The sequence below is a fragment of the Oncorhynchus clarkii genome, chromosome 22 (genome assembly GCF_045791955.1).
Source record: "Oncorhynchus clarkii lewisi isolate Uvic-CL-2024 chromosome 22, UVic_Ocla_1.0, whole genome shotgun sequence".
NCBI classification, from domain to species: Eukaryota; Metazoa; Chordata; class Actinopteri; order Salmoniformes; family Salmonidae; genus Oncorhynchus; species Oncorhynchus clarkii.
In genome coordinates, this window is record NC_092168.1 from 26,872,028 (window position 1) to 26,899,227 (window position 27,200).

General features: G+C 43.5%; 1 protein-coding gene across 1 annotated transcript in view; it reads right to left on the reverse strand.

Moving 5' to 3' along the window:
• Positions 1–27,200, reverse strand: part of LOC139380694 (anosmin-1-like) — a 54,017-nt gene that overhangs the window by 13,982 nt on the left and 12,835 nt on the right. The window contains exons 3-7 of the mRNA XM_071123629.1: positions 7,860–7,922; positions 7,251–7,473; positions 3,417–3,601; positions 2,848–2,977; positions 49–254 (exon numbers count right to left, since the gene is read on the reverse strand). Of these exons, the coding sequence (XP_070979730.1) occupies positions 49–254; positions 2,848–2,977; positions 3,417–3,601; positions 7,251–7,473; positions 7,860–7,922 (807 nt within the window). The remainder of the gene's footprint in view (positions 1–48; positions 255–2,847; positions 2,978–3,416; positions 3,602–7,250; positions 7,474–7,859; positions 7,923–27,200) is intronic.

A 27,200-nucleotide genomic window follows, 5' to 3' on the forward strand; every position in this document is an offset into this window, starting at 1 on the left:
AACCCGCAGACACATCACCCAGACGGGAAGAGAAGAGCCGATGCTTACCCCGTTGGTGGTCTTCCTCCTCTTCTTCTTGGACGGCACCAGCGACTTCCCGGGAACGGTCCAGCTCCAGAAGACTTTGTAGTGATGGACGGGGATGTCGGGCTCCGAGGGCAGGGTCCAGTTAAGATGGACTGTCACCGTCCCCTCAGCACCTAGCGTCATGTTAGTAACATGCAGGCTGGTTGGTCTGGGAGGGGCGGCGGGATCTGGAGAGAGACCAGGAACACAGTACTCTAATGTCATGTAATCCACAGCAGTTCTCCTTCTCTCTCTCTCCAGCTGTTAAGCTTTAATTCAGGGACTGAGTGAGGAGGATAATGTTAGACACAGAAAGACTATTGTTTCTTAATGGAAGACAGAAAGAGATCATGATAGAGCTGTTTTTGTTTGTACAATTTGGGAACGACCACAAATAACGGCGCCGGCAGAAAAGTGACAGCTGCAATGTTTTTTTGGTGCTAATAAGTGGCTGGAGACTCACAGACCAATGAAAAAACACTAATCAACAAAATATTGAGATTCATTCAAATGGACGATCACTTAAACCACATTAATGTGTTGATCCTTGCTTAAAATCATATCAGAAGTTTGGTTTAATGTGTCTAACCAGGATACATTTGCACCAGTTAAGACAGCTTTGCAGTGCAGCTGAGAGACCAGAATAAGAGGGGCCCATATGAGAGGCCCAGCCAGTATGATGGTGTAAAGTTATTAGTCCACCACTGACAATCTGTCATGAAATGTTATGACAGGTGTCACGTCTACGGCAGCGTTACACAGGACAGAGAGCTCGGCTCAATGGTCACCAAACACATGCTGCTCACTTTCACATTCCATCTTAACTTGAGTCTACCTAGCTGTGTGCATCCGAGTGTGTGTGTAAGATGATGTTTCAGAGCTTGTCTGGCCAGATGGGGTCTGCCCCAGGATTGCTGCCGGCTGCCGCATATAGTCAGTACTGATGTCAGGCCATGGGTCCCAGGCAGAGGCAGGGCCAGGCAGAGGCAGGGCCAGGCAGAGGCAGGGCCAGGCAGAGGCAGGGCCAGGCAGAGGCAGGGCCAGGCAGAGGCAGGGCCAGGCGCCAGACCAGAGGGAAAGGCCTATTCCTGAGAAAATGATGGAGACTACAGCCCTGTTACTGTTAGCTCATCTCCCCTTTCTTCCTTCTCCCACCTGAAACACATTTGGGGTGGTTTCAAAGTGCAATTGGACGCATCGTTTCTGAGTGAACCAGCTAATTATATCCACGCTATATAAATAAGCAGTGAGTTTTTTGCAAATTGCCCAAACAAAGTATGGTGGTGCGAAATTGCAATCAGATGATCAGGCTGAGCTATGTAAATAACAATGGAATGACAGAATCAATCGCTCATCATGTGACAGCTCTCATCCATCCATCAGCGTTGTGGGACTGATTGGAGGTCAGTTTCCAGGCCTGCAGCACAATCCTGTTTCCACCTGGTGTCTGGTGATGTCACGCAGCCTGTCAGAACACCCAGGGGACTTCATGTTAGAATATAAATGACAAGGAAGGTCATTCAGGCAGCATACAGTTACCACTACCACAAAACATATGAGGATGAAGCAAGGTACTTCATTTTGCTTCCCTGGTGAATATTGCACCACAATCTTGTCATAGACTATGTAAAAAAAGAAATGCCTTCATTACTTCCTCAGCTATTCATATTGAAGACGAAGACAAAGGTGGTCCCTGCTAGACAAAATCTCTAGCCAAAGCCATGTTGGTAAAGCAAACACACCACAAGAACTCAGACAAAGGGCCAAATCCGGAGCCAAATCAACTGAACTGCAGAACGTTGCTCACAGCTCTGCCTCTACACCTCAAACCAAACTATCTGCTCTACCTCAGATGAAATCTAGACACAATATTACATTCATAAACCTGTAATCCAGACTAAAGGGTTATTTAGAGTCATTCGACATACAGTAGAAACACTCAGAGTAGTACAGGCATCAGCACAGTCTCAGCCCACTATCAAACACAATGCTAATCTGTAACACAGATCTGAAGCACTGAGCAGCCTACCTTACCTCATTCTCCCTGGAAGCCAGACAATAACTTACATGCAGTTGAAACCTGCAATATCCTGACTAATTTGGACATATGACATTTTATACAGCTGTAAAGAGGGAAAGCCCCACCTTTGAAGAGTTAAATGTACAAAGGTGTGGCTGCATCGCTATGGAGAAAAGCACATGTTCTGCACGCACAGGGGTTTCTGATGACATTCTATGTTCTGTTTGGCATCAGTGTGCATCAATTTCCATTTAGCTCAGTGGACAACTTTAGGGACGGAGGGGCGAGGAATGCTTAATAATCTGATTTAAGGTTCGGGTTTGTTAGATAGGGTAAAGAAAAAGAAACAGATTACATATGGTTGTGATGGATATTTAAAGACACTGTGCCAAAACTATTTTGTTATTTGCTTTTAATAAATGTGAGCATTACGGGTGTAATCTTGCAGAATATTCCAGCACAGGAACAATGTTACGTTCCTGCAGTGTGGGTGTTTCCCCTCACTGCAGGGTGGATTGAATTTCAGGCAAAAGTTAGACACACTCACAAACATGCAAAAAAACACAATTTGTCCATGAACAAAATGGGGAAAATGGCCGTTACTGAGACAAATCAGGCTGTGATGGATTGTCCCAAAGTCTCCACCTGTTCATAGCCCTTGACTGTAGTAAATGTAAGGATAGGGTGTCACACAGGAACTGACACCGAGTAGGGGCCACACACACACACACAACCCCCACACTCTCCCAGACACAGCCTACCTCTGGAGGAGCGGAAGTGCTTGCTGGGGGCAGTAAACCCGCGGGTCCCGTGTACATTGACGGCAGCCACTCTGAACTGGTACCATCTGCTGGCTCTGATGTCGGCCAGTTGGATGCGCTCCTCTGTAGTCTGAGCGACAGATGGGAGAGAGCAGCCACACAGGGGTTAAAGGTCACACAGGGTCGCAGCTCGTGTGAGTGTTGCTGCCACATCAGTCATCTGTCTGTTTCTCTTTGCCAAACTTTCAAAGACACTGCAACTAAGGAATGTGCAACAGTGTGCGACAGTGTGATTGAGTGCAGTGCTTCCACAGCTGTGGAGTACCACCCCGACATTGTTATGTCTCTCTCTTTTGTGTAAAACATATTATGCTTTAGTTTTAGGGTTGGTTTTTCCACCAAATAATTCAGCACTGATTCTTCATCTTCCTAAAAAGCACTGACCATGTTATTAATTTAGGATAACTTAACAGGAAATTATTTGATTATAATATACTGTATGTGAATGAAAAAGCAATCCTCCAGCAGCATTGAGGTAGTCAGAGAAGGAGCCTGATGTGGTGCCCTACCTGTGCCACGGTCTCCCACTCTGTGGCGTCGTCCTCACTGGGGTGGATGCCATAGTTCCAGCGGCGCTGCACCACGTACAGGACAGGCTCCACAGAGATGTTGAACTTAGAGGACCAGCGGATCACCAGGCCTCCAGACGGCTGCTCTACAAACACCAGCTCCTTTCTGGGCTTCAGGGGTGCTCCTGAAAACAGTCATTGACATCACTGTGAGACAGAGTTAGGGAGAGAATGGGGCATGACATCACTGTGAGTGACTTTAGGCAGAGAGGAAGAGGCGAAGCCAGATGATTTAGATAAGTCCTTTTTTGTATGGAGGTCTATGAGAGTGTAGAATTACGTGAGGCTTATTTGAATGAATGTAAGTCTCGTAATGTTTAGGCTGTTATAAATGTACTAATATCACCAACTTTGAGAAGAAAAAAAACACTTTGTTATGCCTGTTGTTCACACGCGTATCTGCCCTCATTGTCTAGAATGGTCTCACCTGATCTCGCCTGACTTCAATCACTGAGGACATGTATTTCCATTGTTAGAGCGGTCACTTGGCTATCTTGTCAATAAAATAGATAATCTTTGCTTGAGGACAGACATATAACATCATCACTGTGAGACTGACTTTGGGAGAAACAGCACAGATTTGAAATTGACAGACACTGTCCGAGACACTGTCCACTGGGTCAATATCATGGTCATTGTGCTGTGACGGACCGTGATATACTCTTGGATAGAGAGAACATGTTTTACCAGCTGTCTCTTTGGGGAGGACACAGATAGTTAGCCTCTGGGTATGTGAGGTAGTGGAAAGCCGAGGAGCTTACATTATCTTCTCTCCATGTCAAAACACACTCAGACGCACACACACACACGTGTACAATCCATTTGCCTCATTGTCCCTCACATTCAACCCATTTAAACTCTGTCAATGTGCCCATGTGCGATAAAGCCGATTTATTAAGTGTGCGTGCGGTGTAGGGAAAAGTGAGTGTCCATGACAGACTAACTCTCTCCTGGAGGATTTATTTCAGCTGAGATGTAGTGAGTTGTTGATTGAGCATCGGGCTGAGTGTTAATGAGATGGAGATTGGAAACGCAGCGTTCAGGAGTACAGAAGAACACTGAATAAATCCCACACCTCTCAATAAATCACCTGCCGTTCTCACACACACTTACTTACCCAAGGACCTCTCCCCTCGAACCGAGGAGAGCGAGTGCCTAGCGCTGCTCTACATTCATGAAATGCACACAGTATAAACACACATACTCAAGTCAAAGTAACTGCAAACAAGGTGCTGAAAATAGTGTTGAATTGCCTGTGCTGCATAAGCAGGCTGCTTCAACTTGTTACATCTCTATTGATTCTTTTTAACGTGATTGATTTATACTCATTGAATGCCAGGTGGGAGATGGAGGTGGGCCCATTTGCCAGACACAGAGTCTGTCTTGAGTCTCGTAGATAGAGGCTCTACACAGAGTAACAGCTGTGTGCCATTGTGCTGATGTTTCACAGCTCCAGTGTGTGTGTGTGTGTGTGAGAGACGAACACAATACCACAGCATTCCTACTCCCTTCGCCATGATTCATCTTCCCCTCAGCCACACACATCCCGTCTCTCCATCCAACAACCATCCACACGCAGCAAAGTGACAAACCCTAAACCCGCTCTTAGCTAGCACCCCTACAAAGATTACCCCTATGGGGCCAGATCCCAACCAAGAATCCATCCATCCAAGTACTAGCAGGATTCATCGTCCAATGGCCACATGCTTGCTCTGCCCCATCTAAAAAACATAACCATGAAGTTTGCCTTGATGAACAGTCATCAAGAGCTGAGCATTCATTCATGTATTGTGCATTCCAACAATAATGCTCCTGGATTATAATGCTGAGTGCTCACGCACACACTGACCAGGCTAATTACTGGGGCCGTGGCAAACAAGCACCAATCAAGGTGGGAGGAACACATCCAACAATACATTCTTCAAAAGGTGATTGTAGTACAATGGCCTCCCATAGACTTCAAACACTGATGAGTGCTCAGTGTCATGCCATGGTTCCCAGAGTCATCAATATACATGGTTACATAGGTCTCTGACGGTTAACAGTAAAGATATGCTTCATATTTTATGTGCATCAAATTAATGTCTTTGTTTTGGAGCACAGAGGCAGCAATACATCCATACCCCAGGATGGTCATGCACTGTTCAATCTTTTAAATCCATTAGGGGTGTGGAGCTGTGAATGGCTGGGGAGGACGACTGCTGGCTGGCTGGCGAGTGTGAGGATCAAGCATCATAGCGTCTCCAGAGGGAGAGACCATAAGTAAAGACTGACATATTTACATAAGGACACGGGGCTGAGAACAAGACTGCCTTTCCACACTGGTCTCTCAGTGATCTCCATTATGGTGACAGAATAACCATCTATCACAAATGACTGCCAACACATCATGGCTGAGGGAAAAGACATCTTATTCAAAACTCCACTTTGCTAGTACAGCTTTGAACAAAAAAGAAGACGTTACAGTCTAGTGAATAGTATGTAACATCACTGGCTTCTATTGATATCAAGAAAAAATCTCTACATATGGGACCAAGGCCCTGTAGTTGTCTTCTGTGTATTTGTGTTCAAAAGACATAACACACACAATGAGCTCTGCTTTCTACAGCGCACTCTTCCACTGTCACACACTCGCTGGGGACCTTCACCTGCACACACACAGGGCACACAAACACACATCTGAGAGCGATCTCCATGGGGGGGAACACTCCATTTCACCCGGCTCGCGTCAGAATAATGGCTTCCAGCATTATGGAGCATCTTGAACACACACTTGTGCACATACAGAAACAATTACTCTCTCCACACCGTGAGCACATAATTACACCTTCAACAATGGAGATCAGGATTGGAATTCAAACATGACTTAAAGCAGACTGCGAATTAAAACATGTGCAAATCTCCTTTTATCTTTCTCCATCCACACAGGCTGTGAATCTCCAGGCCATGACACTGCCTTTACTGTACATCCATTCTTTCAGAATATATTAATGTATGCTTCAACACAGACCCCCCCCCCCCCCCCCCACACACACACACGTCTGTGTGCACTTCAATAATAGCCACAGCTCTGTCACTGCATTGCTTCAAAGACTGAAAGAGGCAGGTTCCAGTCGTTCCACTTCTCCTGCCTTGTTATGGTCCAAGGCTGTCAGCAGCCTGAGAGAGTCAGTGTGCTGCTGACAAACACAACTGAAGAAGATCCAGCTTCCATCTCCTGGCCCAGAGGCACTGAGAGAGTCTTCTCTCGCTCTTCCACAATGGGCTGTGCGCTCTCCTCTCCTCTCTGAACATCCACCTCAGGCAGTGCCATTAAAACAGTTTTACTGGAGGTCTCCCTCCCTCTCTCTCTCTCTCTATGCATCTGTTCTTTTGTGAGCCTAAAGCGGATTTAGAACAATTTCACACACTGGATGTATCATAAAATACAGCATGTACAGAATGTGGGGATTGCGTGGAGACAAAGAAACTCAAGTGAAATATTGGTCTATTTTGAATAAAATTAAATGTATGGTTCACTGCATAGCTAAATGGATTTTGCAGCACTACTAGTGAAACTTGGTATAGCGTGCATACACAAACACACACACTAAAAAGCCTTGCTAAATAATAACAGAAAATGATTTACAATATTCAGGGACAAAAGTTACGGCGCTGAAAGCTACTGTTGCATTTGAATAACCGAATCTGACAAAGGTCTGTGTACAGTAACTAGCGTTAGTATTGTACCCAATGATGTCACATACGGCGCCTGTACAGTACGTGTCATTGTACCTTTGTAGAGGTTCTTAGGGGTCTGACAGGTGTGTCCGCAGCCATTGGAGCAGCACTTCTTGACAGCGGAGCACTCTCCATCCTCCTCACAGCTCTCCACGCAGGCTGCAGCGAAGCCACTGGCCTTCTCAGGGGCCGAGCAGTCCCCCTGTTTCACCCCTTCTACAGACTTCAGGAACTCACAGCTAGTCAAACACTCATAGTGCTTCTTGGGAAAGAGGGGCTGGAGGGTAAAGGGGGACGAGGAGGTAGTAGGAGGAGGAGAAGAAGAGGACAAAGAGGACGAGGTAGGAGGGGGAGAAGGAAAGGCAAATGAAAAATGTGTGTCAGGTGACTTGTAGAGTTGAGTGTGCCAGTGCTTGAACAGGCAGGTCAGCAAGCTAACAGGGATTGTCCTGTTTACATTGAACCTGGTGACTAATTTGAGTGGTGAGTAAGTTAAACAGCTTTGATTCAATCTTACACGGAGTGCCATTACATTACATTACAGTAGAGAGAAAAAAAAGAGCCTCCACTTTACTTTGCTTGACGCTCTTCGTTCCCTCAGACTTTCCCCACTCCAGAGGGAGCACTCAAACTCAGAGGCGGTGGCAATAGTGACATACGTACCTCGCATAAGTCCTGGCACTGATTTTCCTTCAGGTCCCAGGATTCCTTGCAGGGCTCCAGGCACTACGAAAGGGAGAAGGAAGGGTGTCAGTGCTTCAAAGAGCCAGCCACATTAAAGAGCTTAGTGTGAGCGAAGCCTGAGAGGGTGCTATCTCTTGCTCTCCCTTGCTCTCTTTCTGTCTCACTCCCTCTCTGACTGCCAAGCACCTCACACAGCCACTTCCATGGTACACACCACAATCAGCATTCACACCTCTTTGTTACAGAATCCCCACATACTTTCAAAGAACATCAACAATTTTCTACAAAAGAAGGTAACAGGCCAAGGGCCAAAGCGGATTCGTTTCAGAATAGAGCACAGTCGCTGTGACTCCCAAAATCCACTCAATAGCTATCATTTTTTGTCTGGCTCTTCTGCCCTTGACATATTCCTTACAAAAATGCATCAGCATAAACCCCAACCCCCCCTCACCAGCTCTCTCCACCACTGCATGTCTGGACCCGATACAGCCTCTCTACCGCCCTCTCTCCCTCCCTACCTCTTCCAGTTGTACACAGAGAGGATGGTTAATAGATAATACACCCAGTTAAAATGTTCTTGGGATTCCCTTTTCAAACATGTGGAACTTATTTACTGGATGATTGGCGCGGGCATGGGATCAAAGAGGATCCTAGAAGAGACTGCAGGGCAAGTCGTTTAGCCCAACATATCGGATGAAGAATTTAAAATGAAAATACACCAATAATGGTCAAATTCCTCTCGCTGTAAATACAACCGCTCGCCCTCAACTAATCAAACTCAATAAGGCTAAATGTAATAAAACATGAAAGTTCATGCATGTCCAAGGGAATCAGGCATCAGATGCCACCGCAGAAAAAGGGGCATGTGTTCAGAACCTTCATAGGATAGAGTGGCTGGAGGCTGATGTGTTCCGGGTGCTGCTAGCTGGCTGCTACAGAACCAGTGGTACTGCTATAGCCAGTAGGAGAGTCTCCCAGAGAGGAACCACTGCTGGGCTGCTGCTTCTGGGCAGCCACTGGGACAGGCCCAAACCACAGTGACCATTCAGCCCCATTCAATTTAGGCTCTCTGACCCAGCTCCAATACAGAGACCCAGCAGCTAACTGTCAGACTCCACCACCGCATTCCTCGTATGGAAAAGTCCAATATGTTGGTCAGCAGGGGGGAATCATCTTTGATGAACCAGAGCATTCTGGATGTCTCACGTCAATCTCAGAGAACATTACCTATTAGATATATAGAGAGAGACAGAGTCATTCGATGAGCGTAAAACAGTATGTGCCCATGTTTTACTGATATGGTACAGAGACACTTGCATGAGAATAAGATTGTCTTAAAAGGCAACATAAGAAATTACACCTTAGTCAGGGAGCTGTGTTTATGTGTCTTTAATCAGCTCATTAGCAGCCTGTTTTTATTATGCCATTGCCAGTGAAAAGTTGACTTGCTTTTTATGGAGTGCGTAGGGCGGGCACATGTTGAAGTGTAAACCTGGCTTCTAGGAGGAACATGGCGCAATCAGGGCCCTACACTTGGGTTGCCTGACAGTTCTCAATTACACACTGTGGTCTCTCAGTTAAAACTCGCTAAGCTCGGTCTCGCTTTTTCTCTCCACTCCACTCCACTCCCACGGAGCGGGTTTGGAAGAAGACCACCTGGACACTGAAGTGTTAAGGAGGAGATACAGGACTGAGAAAAGGGAGACAGGAGGCAGTAGGGAAGCAGTAGTTCATATTTCCCCTAAAAACAAGTATAGGCTATAGTATGCGATGAGCAGTAGTTCATATTTCCCCTAAAAACAAGTATAGGCTATAGTATGTGATGAGCAGTAGTTCATATTTCCCCTAAAAACAAGTATAGGCTATAGTATGTGATGAGCAGTAGTTCATATTTCCCCTAAAAACAAGTATAGTATGTGATGAGCAGTAGTTCATATTTCCCCTAAAAACAAGTATAGTATGTGATGAGCAGGAGTTCAGAATGAACCCCTGGAGATTCAAAATAAATCATTGTGGGTTCCACAGAATTACACAGTGGGAAAAACTGAAATAAGAGTCTTGCAATGTCACTATCCCCACATACTGCATGGGAATATGATTTGATGAACACCTACAGTACATGTAGTAGCACTAATGGGCAGCCAGTCTTCCTTCCAGAGACACCATGCTGACACATTGAGGTGTTGAGGCAATGGCTTTTGCTCCAGCAGTCACACTAGTCTAAAGGAACCTCTGCCAACAGACACGGCACATGCCAAAGGCCTAAAATCCCCTCTACAAATCACTGAGCATACACATGTAAGCTGCGGAATCAAGCCAATTTTCCCAATGAAAGATCTTGTGAGCATGGCAATGAATGCATTCCAGTGGTTGAAGAAAGGCTTTTCTTTGGGATCAGGCCCCTTTATGCTTCATCACAATTAGATCTATAGGGAAAGTGAAAATGGATTGAAACTTGCATTTGAACTGCCCGAGCTCGCGTGTGAAGGCAACAGGAATTAAGATGGCATACCACGTTAAAAGATAACATAGATTCGACCTTGTATGGTTAGTGCATGATGTCTACCTCTTCAATGTGTCACACACACACACACACACAAATTATTTAGTCCAAGAGAGGTGTTTTCAATACAATAGAAAAAACGAAGGCAAATTACAAATAAAGGAAGTGCATTCCTATGGATTTTGCAAGTCTTTGCACTCTGTGAGGGAGTGGATATGAGGATCACAAAAAGATAAGCATTTGAGTTCCTCGCTGTGAGAGCTCTCCACAGGTGTGCTGATAATTGACAATCTGTCAGCGTTTTTCCTCAGCCACACCCACATAACTGACATTTTAGTAGGAGGGGGCGTGAGTGACGACAGATGTCTTGCCAAAGCAAATAGGAGACGCTCCGTATAATTACAAAAAGGTGACTCAATCAAAACCACAGTTGTATTGACACAGTTTTGCTGCTGACTCCAACAATATCTGCTTCTGTGGGTCTTTAACATGGGGTTTAACCATTACTGAACAAAAATATAAATGCAACATGTAAGGTGTTGGTCCCATGTTTCATAAGCTGAAATAAAATTCCAGAAATGTCCCATACGCACAAAAAAATATTATTTATTAAATTTTGTGCACAAATTTGTTTACATCCCTGTTAGTGAGCATTTTATCCTTTGTCAAGATAATCCATCCACCTGACAGGTGTGGAATATATCAAGAAGCCGAAAACAGCATGATCATTACACAAGTGCACCTTGTGCTGGGGACAATAAAAGGCCCCTCTAAAATGTGCAGTTTTGTCACACAACACAGTTGAGAGTGTGCAATTGGCATGCTGACTGCAGGAATGTCCACCAGAGCTGTTGCCAGGGAATGTAATGTTCATTTCTCCATCATAATCCGCCTCCAATGTTGTTTAGGAGAATTTAGCAGTACGTCCAACCGGCCTCACAACCACAGACTGTGTAACCACGTCAGCCTAGGACCTCTATTTCTGGCTTCTTCACCTGCAGGATGGTCTGAGACCAGCTAACCCAGGGGTGGACAACTCCAGTCCTTGAGGGCCTGATTGGTGTCACACTTTTTCTCCATCCCTAGCAAACACAGCTGATTAATCAAATTGCATTCTAAACTGAAGATCTTGATTAGGAGATTATTGGAGTCAGGTGTGTTATTTGGGTCTGGGGCAAAACTGTGACACCAAATCAAGCCATCGAGGACCGGAATTGCCCACCCCTGACCTAACTGGACAGCTGATGAAACAGTTTGCAAAACCAAAGAAAGTTTGTGCAAACAGTCAGAAACCGTCTCAGGGTAGCTCATTTGCATGCTCATCGTCCTCACCTGGGTCTTGACCTGACTGCAGTTTGGGGTCGTAACCAACTTCAGTGGGCAAATGCTCACCTTCGATGGCCACTGGCATGCCGGAGAAGTGTGCTCTTCACTGATGAATCCTGGTTTCAACTGTTCCGGACAGATGGCAGACAGCGTCTATGGCTTCGTGTGGGCGAGCGGTTTGCTGTCAACGTTATGAACAGAGGGCCCAATGATGAAGGTGGGGTTATGGTATGGGCAGCTACGGACAACGAGCACAATTGCATTTTATCGATGGCAATTTGAATGCACAGAGATACCGTGACGCAATCCTGAGCCTCATTGTTGTGCCATTCATCCGCCGCTATCACCTCTTGTTTAAGCATGATAATGCACAGCCCGATATTGCAAGGATCTGTACACAATTCCTGGAGGCTGAAAATGTCCCAGTTCTTCCATGACCTGCATACTCAGACATGTCATTTAGCATGTTCGGGCTGCTCTGGATTGACGTGTACGACTGCGTGTTTGAGTTCCCGCCAATATCCAGCAACTTCATACAGCCATTAAAGAGGAGTGGGAAAATATTCCACAAGCCACAATCAACAGCATGATCAACTCTATGCGAATGAGATGTCGCACCACATGAGGAAAATGGTGGTCACACCAGATGCTGACTGGTTGTTTTCTGACCCACACCCCTATAATTTTTTTAAGGCACTATCTGTGCCTTAAACAACAGATGCATATCTGTATTCCCAGTCAAGTGAAATCCATAGATTAGGGTCTAATGCATTCATTTCAATTGACTGATCTCCTTATATGAACTGTAACAAAGTAAAATCTTTGAAATTGTTGCATGTTGCATTTATATTTTTATTCAGTGTAGGAGATCTCAGCTGGGCAGAGACAACATGGAAGGGAAGGCGGGTAATTGGGATAGACATGCTGCATCTGTCTAGTTAACCTGGGTGCCAGCCTGAGATGGTGTTGAAGCTAAAGTCTGAGACTGGCATCCAGGCTAACATATGTTGGCATAACAACACCACATGAAAATGTTCTATGATGCATAAACATGCAAGTTAGTACACTAAATGATGTTGAATTGAACTGTTCTCATTCCCAGATGTATACAAGGACTTTGGCTATTGGTTGAGGCCAGAGCTCCACCAAAGCAGTTGGCTGTAGCAGTTTCCCAACAAAAGCATTTGTGCTCCCGACTCTCCCTTTGTGTCCTTATCGTCCTTCCAAAAAAGTGACACATTCTGCATGGGTAAGTAGGACCAGCCTTGGAGCCCTTTCACTCCCCATTTCACGCTGTAATAAAACACAGCAGTTGTTGCACTGTGGAGCCCTGAAAGGCTTTCTGTGGGGCCGATGTGAGAGTCAGGGACTGAATGGCTGCCAATGCGACAGCACCGTCCTCACTTTGTCACAGCGAAGGGGAAGGGGGGGGGGGTAAGACAACTCGGATATGTGTGTGTGTGTGTGTGTGTGTGTGTGTGTGCGCGCACTTGTGCATCTTAGAACTTCCACTTCCCCAGGCGGCTGGGGTAGGGGTGCGCTGGTTCTCGGTCCAACGTAAAAAAGACTCGCTTCCCAATGGGGACAGCTGAAAAAACAAACTCTGACAAAATGTATTGTATAAAATGTCACAGAAAGTGTTTTGCTTCAGTTAATGAAGTGTGAACCGCTACCAGTCGAGATTGCCTCGGGCTTCACAATATGCACTACAGACATAACAAAAGGCATGAACATCATTCATGCTAATGTATTACGTATAGGAGACATTTTCCCATACCGCCTGAGCATATTTGTACAATCATAGGGCGGGTTTAGGAGAGATGAGTGGTTTTCTGATGACAAGCTATGATTCCTTCATTTCGTTACCATACTGCAATCCATCAAATAATTTGCTATTTTATTAGGATCCCCATTAGTTGTGAAAGCCACAGCTCCTTTTCCTGGGGTCCACAAAGAACATGAAACATGAACATTAATAAACAAGAACTGCTCAAGGACAGATCTACAGTGAATTGTGTAAGTATTCCGTGAATTTTTCCACATTGTTATGTTACAGCCTTATTCTAAAATTGATTAAATTGTTTTTTTCCCCAATCAATCTACACACAATACCCCATAATGACAAAAAAACATTTTTCTAGAATTGTAGAAAATGTATTCAAATATTTTAAAAAGTAGTGTTGAAACACCTTTGGTAGTGTTCACAGAGTCTTTTTGTGTATAAGGCTACAAGCTTGGCATACACATATTCTCCCATTCTTCTCTACAGATCCTCTAAAGCTCTGTCAGGTTGGATGGGGAATGTCGCTGCACAGCAATTTTCCGGTCTCTCCAGAGATGTTCGATCGGGTTCAAGTCCGGGCTCTGCCTGGGCCACTCAAGGCCTGACTAGTCTCCCAGTCCCTGCCGCTGAAAAACATCCCCACAGCATGACGCTGCCACCACCATGCTTCACAGTAGGGATGGTGCCAGGGTTCCTCCAGAAGTGACACTTGGCATTCAGGCCAAAGAGTTCAATCTTGGTTTCATCAGACCAGAGCATCTTGTTTCTCATGGTCAGTGTCCTTTATTTGCCTTTAGGCAAACTTCAAGCGGGCTGTCATGTGCCGTTTACTGAGGAGTGGCTTCAGTTTGGGCCTCCTTTTACAAAATGCCTGATTGCTGCAGAGATGGGAGAACCTTCCAGAAGGACAACCATCTCCACAGAGGAACTCTGGAGCTCTGTCAGAGTGACCGTCAGGTTCTTGGTCACCTCCCTCACCAAAGAAGAGTCTTGGTGGTTCCAAACTTGGGGACTTTCAATCCTGCAGAAATGTTTTGGTACCCTTCCCCAGATCTGTGCCTCGACACAATCCTGTCTCAGAGCTCTACGGAGAATTCCGTAAACCTCATGGCTTGATTTTTGCTCTGATGTGCACTGTCAACTGTGGGACCTTAGAGAGGTGTGTGCCTTCCCAAAACATGTCCAATCAATAGAATTTACCACAGGTGGACTCCAATCAAGTTGTAGAAACATCAAGGATGATCAATGGAAACAGGATTCACCTGAGCTCTATTTCAATTCTCATAGCAAAGGGTCTGAATACTTATGTAAATAAGGTATTTCTTTATTTGTTTTGAAAAAATGTGTAAAAACCTGTTTTTGCTTTATCATTTAGGGCTATTGTGTATAGATTGATGAGGGAAAAAAGTATTTTATCCATTTTAGAATGAGGCTGTAACATACCAAAATGTGGAAAAAGTCAAGGGTCTGACTCCTTTCTTAATACACTATATATATACACACACACACACACACACACACACACAAAAGCAGCACACATAGCCTACATACAACACAAAATATCTAGGTCAGATACTGGAGTGACGCTGTGCCGTGGTGTTGATTTATCTGGGTTTTTTTTTACCAGGTTTGCTGTTCATTTGAGCAATATGAGATGGAAGGGAGTTCCTTGCAATAATGGCTCTATACAATATGGTACGCTTTCTTTAATTAGTTCTGGATTTGGGAACTATGAAAAGACTCCTGGTGGCATGTCTGGTGGGGTAAGTGTGTGTGTCAGAGCTGTGAGTAAGTTGACTATGCAAACAATTTGGAATTTTCAACACATAGTTTCTTATAAAAAAGAAGTGATGCAGTCAGTCTCATCAACTCTTAGGCAAGAGAGCATGCCTAGTATTTAAATTAGCCTTCTGATTACAACGAAGAGCAAGATGTGCCACTCTGTTCTAGGCCAGCTGCAGCTTAACTAGGTCTTTCTTAGCAGTGTGGTGTAAAAAAAGCTTTATTACGGACAGACTTCTCCCCATCTCTAAAACCACTGAATCTACATGTTTTGACCATGACACTTTAAATCTAAGGTAACGTCAAGTAATTTAGTGTCAACTTGTTCAACAGCCACACCATTCATTACTAGAGATTCAGGTGAGGTCTAGAGCTTTGGGAATGATTTGTACCAAATACAATGCTCTTAGTTTTAGAGATGTTCAGGACCAGTTTATTACTGGCCACCTATTCCAAAACTGACTGCAACTCCGTGTTAAGGATTTCAAATGACTTCATTAGCTATGGTTGCTGACGTGTATATGGTTGAATCATCAGCATACATGGACACACAGGCTTTGTTTAATGCCAGTGGCATGTCATTGGTAAAAATAGAAGGGGAAAAAAGTAGAGGGCCTAGAGAACTTCTCTGCGGTACACCACACCCTACATGTTTGACAGAGATGCCTTTGAATTCTATTAGGTAGATGGCTCTGAATCCACGACATAGCAGAAGTTGAAAAGCCATAACCTGTTGTTGAGAACTTGTGTTATGGTCAATAATATCAACGGCTACACTGAAAACAGTACAGCTCAAACAATCTTCTTATCACTTTCAACCAATCATCAGTCGTTTGTGTAGTACATGTTGAGTGTCCTTCTCAATAAGCATGATGAAAGTCTGTTGTCAATTTGTTTACAGAGAAATAGCATTGTATTTGGTCAAACACCACTTTCTCCCAACAGTTTGCTAAGAGCTGGCAGCTAGCTGATTGGTCTGCGGTTAGAACCAGTGAAGTCCGCTTTACCACTCTTGGGTAGCGGAATGACTTTGGCTTCCCTCCAGGCCTGAGGACAAAAACCTTCCTCTAGACTCAGATTAAAAGATATGACAGATAGATGGAAGTCTACTGTGTATGGCCACTCCTAAGTTGTCAATGCCTAGTGTGCCTGTCCCACACTAACTTTGCAAAATTCTAACTTACAATGCTTTTCTTTCATTAGTTTTTTATGCATGAATATGATGGCTCACTGTTCGTTGTTGGCATTTCCCGCTTAAGTTTGCCCACTTTGCCTATGAAGTAATCATTAAGATAATTGGCAACATCAAATGGTTTTGTGATGAGTAAGCTATCTGATTAATTGAAAGATGAAGTTGAATGTCTTTCTGCCCATAATGCCATTTAAAATATGCTAAAGTGTTTTGATCATTGTTCTTGGCTTCATAATACAGTTTCTTCTTATTATTGCTGAGTTTAGTCGCATCATTTCTCAATTTGCAGTAAGTCAGGTGTGCATCCAGACTTATTAGCCACTCCTTTCGCCCCATCTCTTTCAACCATACAGTTTTTCAATTCCTCATCAATCCATGGAGCCATAACAGTACTAACAGTCAGTTTCTTAACAGGTGCATATTTATCAATAATTGAAAGCAGCAATTTCATAAATTCATTAAGTTCAGCATTTGGATGCTCCTTATTAAATCACATCAGACCAACAAATATGTTTTACACCCTCCACATAAGAGTCACAGAAAACTTTTGATGATCTCTATTTTAGGCCCCACTTTTGGAACCTTGGTTTTCCTGCATATAGCCACTATATTGTGATCACTGCATCCAATGGGTATGGATACAACATAATATTTCTACACATGAATAACCAAAATGTGAGAGCTGTCCATACATCCCTTCAAATGTGAAGTTGACTATAAAGTCACCTAGCCACTATGAATACATAACAGGCCTTCCAATCCATGGTATAAGTGTGTGCCCCCCCCCATCTATCCCATAAAGGAAAAGATGGCTGGGGCCAGTAGAAACTGTCGATCATGGTCCTGAAGTTTAGCGTCAGCTTGGTAATGCGGTGGGGATATTTACAAGGCATGTCTGGAGTCCCTGGGAGTGTGCAGAGCTGCAGCAGGAGTGACCAGACTCCTCTGGGATAGAGTGATAGGGAGGGGCTCTCCGTTGATCACACGCTGTAAATATCACCTATCTATTCTGCTGCCCTGGCGCTTTTCATGCACACCACCAGACTCAATTACTCCAGCGGTGCTTGCTAGACGCCCCGCTCATATTTATCGACCCACACAGAAGCTACCACTGGTCACCAGGACCTACTCTGGTGTTGTGGTTAAAGTGCTCTCTTTTTAATCTCTCTCGCTCTCTGTATATCTTTCTCCCCCTCGGTCTCTTTCTCTCTCCCTCCATCACTCCCTTGCTATGAGCACCATTACTCTTAATGGTTCCCTACATCCCTCCTCATTCATATTCATGGCAGAAGGCCCACTTCAAACTGCATTAGATAATTCAAAGTCAGCTTGATTTACACTGAACAAAAAAATATAAAAGCAACATGTAAAGTCTTGGTCCCATGTTTCATGAGCTGAAAAAAAAAATCCCAGAACTTTTCCATACACAAAAAAAGCTATTTTCTCTAAATGTTGGTGCACACATTTGTTTACATCCCTGTTAGTGAGCATTTCTCCTTTGCCAAGATAATCTATCCACCATCCACAATGCCACAGATGTCTTACATTTTGAGGGAGCATGCAATTGGTATGCTGACTGTAGGATAGTCCAACTGAGCTGTTCCAGAGAATTGAATGTTGATTTCTCTACTATAAGTTGCTTCCAATATCTTTTTAGACAATTTGGCAGTACGTCCAACAGGCCTCACAACCGCAGACCGGCCCGTGACCCCCACATCCGGCTTTTTCACCTGCAGGATCTTCTGAGTGGGGCTGGGAGAGTGCTGAGGAGTATCCCTGTCTGTAATGAAGCCCTTTTGTGGGGAAAAACACATTTTGCTTGACTGGGCCTGGACCCTATGCCCTCCCAGGCCAATCCCCTGCCCAGTCATGTGAAATCTGTAGATTAGGGCCCACATCCATATTCAAGTCAAGTGTTTGTTTTCTACCATGTCCAAGAAAACATTCAAAAAGTGAATTCCGTGACATATTTGAAATGAAATAATTAAAGTTGTACATCTGGTGAAGAGTTGCCTGTCAGCTGATGCACACTGGGAGTATCAAAACAAGCGGAGGTCAACAAATCAGAACAGTTTAAACATATTTCATCGAGTGTTGGGTTGTGATGTGAATAAGTAGAAAATTGTACGTCCTAAAGGCTTTCCAATATGTCATTGACTTGTCATTAACTTTCGTAGGATTGTAAAAATGTGGAGAATAAAGTGTGGAGTGATTTACGGTGACTAATAAACAATAAAGTTCAGTGTACCTTCCACATTTTTCTTTCAGTGGACTGTGAGTAAGATGAGGTGTGGTCGTGCATAGGACTCTCCGGTTGTCGCTCTCGCTGCGCTTCCAGTAAACCAACACAGGTGCAGGTTTGAAAAAGCAGTTGAGGCATGCTGCCACACCAGGGTGTGTGAGTGGATTAGATATTTCAAGGTTGGAGGAGGAGACCGATGAACTGAAGTGCTCAAACTTGAAACATGGTTCTACATCCCTCTCCCCAGCACACAAACACACCTTTTTAATCACAATTCATGTCCTGGTAGGACTCAAGAAAACTCAGACTTCAAAGTCCATCCCATGGGTTTGTGTTGGTTATGATGTTTACCATGGATGACATGACTCATGTCACCATATGCCCTCTCATTAGTTCACAGCACAGAGCAAGGATAACACAGACATGCCTCTTCTCAATGTCTGTCATATAACAGACTAGGGGAGGAAAAACCATCTGGTTTCCATCTCTCTCTTCCTATGGAGATCGTCAACTCCTTTCATAAGGCCCTTGGTCTTCATCTCAAATATTTTCCAAAAGTCATTTATCAATCACTTGCTATCTGGGGAATTACATTTGAATTCAAATCACTTTTTGACAGCATCCCTTTTTATTTATACAAAACCTTCCAGACATGTTTGCCCATGAAAGAAGTGGTCAGAAAGTGCCTTTTTAGACCTGAATGACAAAACCAGGAGATAAAGGTGCTCAAAGTTGAGCCAGTTAGCATACCAACATACCATGAGAAAGCCATGTCTTCTTTACTGGAAAATATCAAAATGGTTGGGATTGATATCATTTCAAGACTTAGACAGGGTTGTCAAACTATTTTATAATTTCTTGAAAAAAATTATGTCAATTATCTAAAAACACAAACTTGGATTTCATATTGCTGTCCCTTCAGACCACTGCAATTTAGCTGGTACACCGTTGAAATGTCCATTTAAACTTCTAGTTAGTACCACAAAAATGTAACAGATATTTCCATTCAAGTAAACATTCTCTGATGCGTGGACTTCCAACCATCTTTGTTGTACCATTTGAAAGTTGACATTTAAAAATTGTATTGACATTTTAGTACATTTATCAGCCAAAACATGACAGCCACCTTATATTCAAGAGCATGTTGTGTACGCCATTGGTCGAGACACAACACAAAACCCTTAGATTATATAAAATAGGGTCTAAACTACAACATATGTTAATATCTAGGTCAGATAGGGGATTTACATTAAAAAAGGTCAAATAAATAACGATTTTTAGTCAAATAATTTTTCCCGACAGAAATGATAAAATAGTTTGACAACCCTGTCTGTAAGCTTTTAAATGATATCAATCCCAACCATTTATATTTTTCAGTGAAGAAGACATGGCTGTCTAATGCTATGGTGGGGTATGCAACATGGATAAACTTTGAGCACCTTTATCTCTTGAAGGTTTAGCCATTCAGGTTTAAAAAGTCACTTTCTGGTCATTTCTTCAATAAGCAAATATGTATGGAAGGTTTCAGTCAAATCAAAAGGTGAGCTGTCAAAAAGGGATTGAATTCAAATAGATTTACTCATCTACCATTTGTTGGGAGTCATAAGCTGTCAAGGCATAACGCAATTAAATATGACCTGGAATACCTTTATAGCTCATGCACCAATTGCAATTAACAGGGTAATAACAATGAAGACCTGCAGGCATGCATGCCAAGTAAGTCAACATACCTTTAATGTTCTTTGACACAATTAGCGATTCATTACATGTCAACTCTAAACAGCATATAGCCTTGAAAGAGTAGTTCAAAACATTGTGAATATCATTATTTATCCAATGTTTTCAAACCAACAAAAACAGCGCTGTGCTGCCACTAATGGGCTGAAATCTATATGGTTGAAGACATGCTATGTTATTCAATAGAGAGCGGGAAATGATGAGCAACCTAGCAGGTGGTATCACAGACATTCTTTGAGTTTCACTTTAATTATTCATTGAAATGCAGTTGAAGGGAACAGAGCCTTGGAGGAATATGTTGCCAGAAAGGGAAAAAAAAACAGAGGAGTTCATGCATTATAAATGTACCCCACAATCGAAGTTGCCTGCGTTATTTATGAGCTAAAATAAACACCCAGCCCAGCTAGGATCGGGGCTTTGTCTGTCTGCTGTGGAATGCAATAGCAGCTCACACTAATTACTTCATGACTGAAGTTTCACCCATAACAGCCATTCAACAAACCACTGACATCCCACTCACTACTATATTTCTGAAAATGCATACCAACACAACAACCAAAGCGGCAACGAAGCTGATGTGACTCATTACGTTCTGGTCCTTTGGAACGGTTGTTACATTACGCCACCAGCCAGACAAGAGATGGATATTACAGTGGCCGGTAACGTGAGCCTCACTTATCACCTTTCTCAGGGCTAGGTTGACACGTCATGACAAATAGACTCAACAGGATGTCTCAATCAGATGGGGTCAGATGGGTTAAAAACATGTCTAGTTGTCCTTTTACTGTGCTGCGGTGGCCTGGGAAAGAGCTGGGCCCTCTAACTCTGTGGCTGTCCCACGCCACTCTGCTTAACGTCCCATCTGATTTACTGTACTCTAGCAGCTCCCCCATACCAGTGATGATGGGAACCACCACATCATCCTGCCTGATGATGGACGGATGAAAGCGTAGCGTAGAATGGGAGTACGAGCTAATGCACTTTCCCAGCATCACTGAGTCATTTGTTTAGGTTTTGTTCGCAATGCAAGATTTCAAGTTGTGATTATCAGATCCTATTTTCCACAGAGTAGAAGTGAGAGAAAATACAATTTCTGTTATGGGCAGTGTAGTCAGTGGTGAATTGGGGAGATAGTGGGCGAATAAATGGATTTAGGCTTCGTTAAAACATGCTCCTGCTGGGCCCATACACACTATGCGGTGGAATTGTGTCTGGACTGGGACTGGAGGAATTAGAAATGAAATGTGAAGGATTTGGAGTCAGGAGACTTCAGACCACTCTCCCTATCTAGGCCAGAAACGTCTGCAACATGAAAAGTCTTCAGAGGGAGTGAGACTGACCTGATAACATTCCACTGCCATCTCCTGTTATTTGAGGTTAAAGAAACACTTCAAATCCACTGATCCCACTCAACCAGCCCCCACTAACTTTCACAAACGGTAGTACTCTTCCTCAAAAACAAAATGTGATCTGTATTATCTCTACCAATGAGGACATATTGAGGAACACAACAGCCAGAATATCAATATTCAGAGCATGGAAGGCTTTACCCAGAGGGCCATAGGGCCAGGTCAAAGGTCACTGGATTTACACTGCTGCGTGTTTGTAGGGATCAAGCGAGAGCTTAGGACAGAATGGTCAATTTCGATTAGAGAGACATTTGGAGCCTTTGGAAATCCTAGCTGTGTAAATTACTCCTCTGCTGACATACTGACCACACTGACGCCCACATTATCAGAGTATTACTATGGACTTCATCATACCAGTGATGCCCAAATTAATGTCACACAAGATCTGTGCAGTTTCATTTCAGGATTTGGCCATCTCGAACATGACGTGATTGATTCAATAAAAAAAACATCCATAGTCAAAAACACCCTCCTGTTGATTGTGTAACAAACTAACAATCCAACCTTTCCTTCAGAGATCATTATAATCTAAGAGCTCTCAAAGTAGAGAGGGCAACATCAGGAGAGGAGAGTACTAAGCTATGGGCTGAGCTTGTGGGTGCTGATAAGCCACGCGGCCAATAGAAAACAACACAGAGCTCCTCGTCCGCAGAATGGGAATAAACAACATGGATTAGAGCAGATTGTATCGGCTTGACAGGTCATTATTGCTTGAAAAGGATTTGACAAGCAGTTGTGATTACAATGATCCTTCTAGAAAAGAAAGAACACGAAGAAAAAAAAAAGCCCGACATTTGACAAGGAGATGTGTCGTTGTAGCTGTATAAGCTTATTTCTGTTTAACAGTTTATTTGGGGCATTTGAAGATGCTTTCTGCATGTTAAAAATGTACATTGATGCATGGTTGAACAGGAAGTGATCAAAATAGCTCCTTGAAATGATAAACAAATACCTGTTTATATTAGCGACTCACATTTCCAAGCGATGCCATAGAGGAGACACCCATGGTAATGCAACTTTTTCCTTCAGCTAATCCTCACCTCCTCAGAATCATTGGAATGTTCCGGAAGGGAACCATCACCACTAGAGAAAGTCTAGGGGCTGTAACCTCAGTGAGGAGAGAATGCGCGTCTCCAGCGTCGATGGTCTGGTGTTTCTGGGGGGGGGGGGGGGGGGTTCTCTCCCTGCCACCCACATTGTGTATAATGAGCTCCACAGATAGCAGGCAATGGAGCAACCCCCCTCAGTCAATGAAACTTAACAGCCATGTCCAGATCCTTCCTGCTAGGACTGACCAGCCTTGCTTCACACTCCTCCTCCGCCACACACACAGGCCTCAGACTCAAACACTATTCAAGTATAAAAGTGCAGGGCGGAGAGTGGAATGAATAAAAACAGTAAGAGATGTGCACACAGAAATTAACCTAAATAAAAAGTGTTCTCAAACAACTACCACCACTGTCCAATGAGACAAATAAGTGGTGTGAAGGAATACCAGATAATAATTGTGCATTCGGAAAGTACTCAGACACCTAGACTTTTTCCACATTTTGTTACAGCCTTATTCTAAAATAGCACACAATACCCCATAACAACAAAGAAAAAACAGGTCAAGTCATTTTTACACATTTATAAAAAAAATTAAAAAGTGGAATCACATTTACATAACTATTCAGACCCTTTACTTTGTTGTAGCACCTTTGACAGAGATTACAGCCTCGAGTCTTCTTGGGTATGACGCTACAAACTTGGTGCACCTGTATTTGGGGAGTTTCATTTTTCTCTCCAGATCCTCTCAAGCTCTGTCAGGTTGGATGGGGAGCGTCACTGCACAGCTATTTTCAGGTCTGTCCAGAGATGTTCGATCAGGTTCAAGTCCGGGCTCTAGCTGGGCCACTCAAGGATACTTGTCCCAAGGTTGTTGTCCTGTTGGAAGGTGAACCTTCGCCCCAGTCTGAGGTCCTGAGCACTCTGGGGCAGGTTGTCACCAAGGATCTCTTTGTACTTTGCGTTCATATTTCCCCTTGATCCTGACTAGTCTCCCTGTCTCTGCCACTGAAAAACATCCCCACAACATGATGTTGCCACAACCAAGCGTCACCGTAGGGATGGTTCCAGGTTCTCTCCGGACGTGAAGCTTGGCATTCAGGCCAAAGAGTTCAATCTTGGTTTCATCAGACCAGAGAATCTTGTTTCTCATGGTCAGAGTCCTTTAGGTGCCTTTTAGCAAAGTCCAAGCGGGCTGGTATGGGCCTTCCACTGAGGAGTGGCTTCCGTCTGGCCACTTTACCATGAAGTCCTGATTCGCGGAGTGCTGCAGGAATGGTTGTCCTTCTCGTAGGTTTTCCTATCTGCACAGAGGAACTCTGGAACTCTCTGAGTGACCATCGGGTTCTTGGTCATCTCCCTGACCAAGGCCCTTCTTCCCCGATTGCAGAGTTTGGCGGGGCTGTCAGTTCTAGGGTGAGTCTTGGTGGTACCAAAGTCCTTCCATTTAAGAATGATGGAGGCCACTGTTTTCTTGGGGACCTTGAAGGCTGCAGAAATGTTTTGGTACCCTTGCCAAGATCTGTGCCCTGACAAAATCCTGTCTCGGAACTCTACTGACAATTCCTTCGGTCTCATGGCTTGATTTTTGCTCTGACATGCACTGTCAACTGAGGGATCTTATATAGACAGGGGTATGCACTTTTCCAAATCATGTCCATTCAATTGAATTTACCACAGGTGAACTCCAATCAAGTTGTAGAAACATCTCAAGGATGATCAATAGAAACAGGATGCAACATAACTCACTTTCAAGTCTCATAGCAAAGGGTCTGAATACTTATGTAAATAAGGTATCTGTTCATTTGTAATAAATTTGCTAAAAAGGTTTTTTTTTTATTAAAAAAATTGGCTTTGTCATTATGGGGTATTGTGTGTAGATTGATGAGGAAAATAAATATTTAATCAATTTTATAATAAGGCTAAAACATAACAAAATGTGGAAAAAGTCAGGGGGTCTAAATACTTTCCAAATGCACTGTTCATCTCAATATTTGGTCTGCTTTAATCTTCAGTCAGACTCTAGCAGCACACCTGGAGGCTCCTCAGAGGAGGAAGGGGAGAACAATCCTCCTTATTGAATTTCAGAAAAAATGTAATAGCGAAACAAAGACAAAACTACCATATATATATATACATACACACACACACACACACACACACACACATACATACATGTCACTGATAATTGATTAAAACACATTGTTTTTTTAAATTAATGTCTACAGTAGCCTCAATAGCACTCTATAGGGTAGCATAATGGTGTAGCCGGAGGACAGATAGTTTTCATCCTCTTTTGGGTACTTTGACTTCAGTACAAAACCTAGGAGGCTCATGGTTCTCACCCCCTTCCATAGACTTATACAATAATTATGTCAACTTCCGGAGGACATCCTCCAACCTATCCAAGCTTTTACAGCATGAACTAACAGTTTATCAACTCAACTGAAAGGATCAGAGAATGAATCAAGTACTGAAATCATAAGCTATAGCGAGCTAGCAGAGTAGTGCATAAAATGTGGTGAGTAGTTGATTCAAAGACAGAATAGTTGAACAGTTGATCAAATGAATTAATTTTTAAAAAATGGAGAAGCAAGAGCGAGAGAGCGACCTAGTTATATTTTGTTGCATTTTCACTCTAACTTTCACTTAGTTAGTGAATTCAGCTAGCCAGTTTAGCCTACTCAAACACCCAGCTCAAACAGAGAGGGATGCTATGTTAGCTAGCCCTGCTATGGCTATCCAACACTGGAACTCGTCCAAGTCAAGGTAAGCTTGTGGATTTATTGATTGATTTCCACCGGGGCCCGCCTGTGTAACTACTAAACTGCTTGCTGACTGTACTGCATGATTGTAGCGGGTTTACAAACTTGTTAGTTCTAGTAGCTATGTTAACTACGACATTAGCTAATATGGTGACAACGATGTAGGCTGTGTGTAGCAGTCATGATATGAAGGTTTGGCTTGGATTTTTTTTTCTCCAACTGGTCATAGACGGCTGATGTGTTGTGCACTGAAGTCCACAAGTGAAGGGAAATGGTGAAAGGAGGGGAGCGCATCGATCCGAGAAGGAATTATACAATGAGCAGATCATGCTGTTTGTATGTGGTTGCTATGAACGTGAACTGTGTTCGCGTGTGATCAGGGGTGTATTCAATCCACCAATTCTGTTGAAAAAAAAACATTACTTAAACAGAAGCAAACGGAATGAAAATGGGGATAAAAATACCCACATTTGTCCAATAGAAACTCTCGTTTTGGATGAATGATGACACCCTAGATGCAGGCAAGAGTGTGCAAGGCTGTATAGAATGTGTCACTGTCTGTCACCTTGATTACTGACATTTTTCTTTCGACCTGTGCACCTACGTTGTAAACTTTTCATAGGCTAGGTTGTAGCAGCCTCATGATAGCTATAGGGAACATTTTAGTATCATGTAGTAGCCTAAACCTTTTGATGTTAAATTGAGCTGTGTGAATGGAATAGGAATGACAATATGCTGTAATAGAAATATGGCCATGCTCATAAAAAAATAATTGTCCTCCCTCATCTTAAAACGACACCGACCGCCACTGCGGCACACACTTGACAGTAATTGTCACCAAAAGGTGCTTTGAAGTGCGTCCAAGCAGACAAAGACCCAGCCATGCCACGACCATAAACCATCCACACAGCATCTACTTAAATCAGATATTTTCACTGCGCCTCCAAAATATACTGCCTTCCGCCAAATGACCTTAGTAAATTGCCATGACACACTTCAAGTTTGTAGCCAATGAGGAATGCTATATTTTCCCAGAACGCATGCCATTATTTTCTTTTTTAATGACGATTAATGCAGATTGAGGACTGAGCCAACACTACCAATAGACTGATTGACCTAGAAAAACACTACTGTTGGGGAAGTCGGATAAAAAAAAATTGGCGTGAGAAAACTAGTGGGTAAGAAAGGGGGGTGACAGGCTTTGAAAGACACTTTTGAATGAGAGAAGTACATAGCTCTCTAGTTCTTGCTATTGAGGCAAACTGCACTGAAGCATTCTTCACAAAATGTAAAGGTTCAGTTGAGACATGTGTTATCCAATAGAATAAACAGATGTTGTTTGTTCTTAATGCAGGGATGTCTAGTTCATTGGGTATGATGGGTAAGCAGAGTCAAAAGAGACACCTGGAGCATTACATTAAAAAGCTGTCCATACAATGTTGCTTTACAAAGCTTCTCTTGGCAAGCTCTGAAAACCTTGGTGGGTTGGTGATGTGGCGGGCCGGGAAAACAGAGAGGAGAAGTCGTTAGTTCA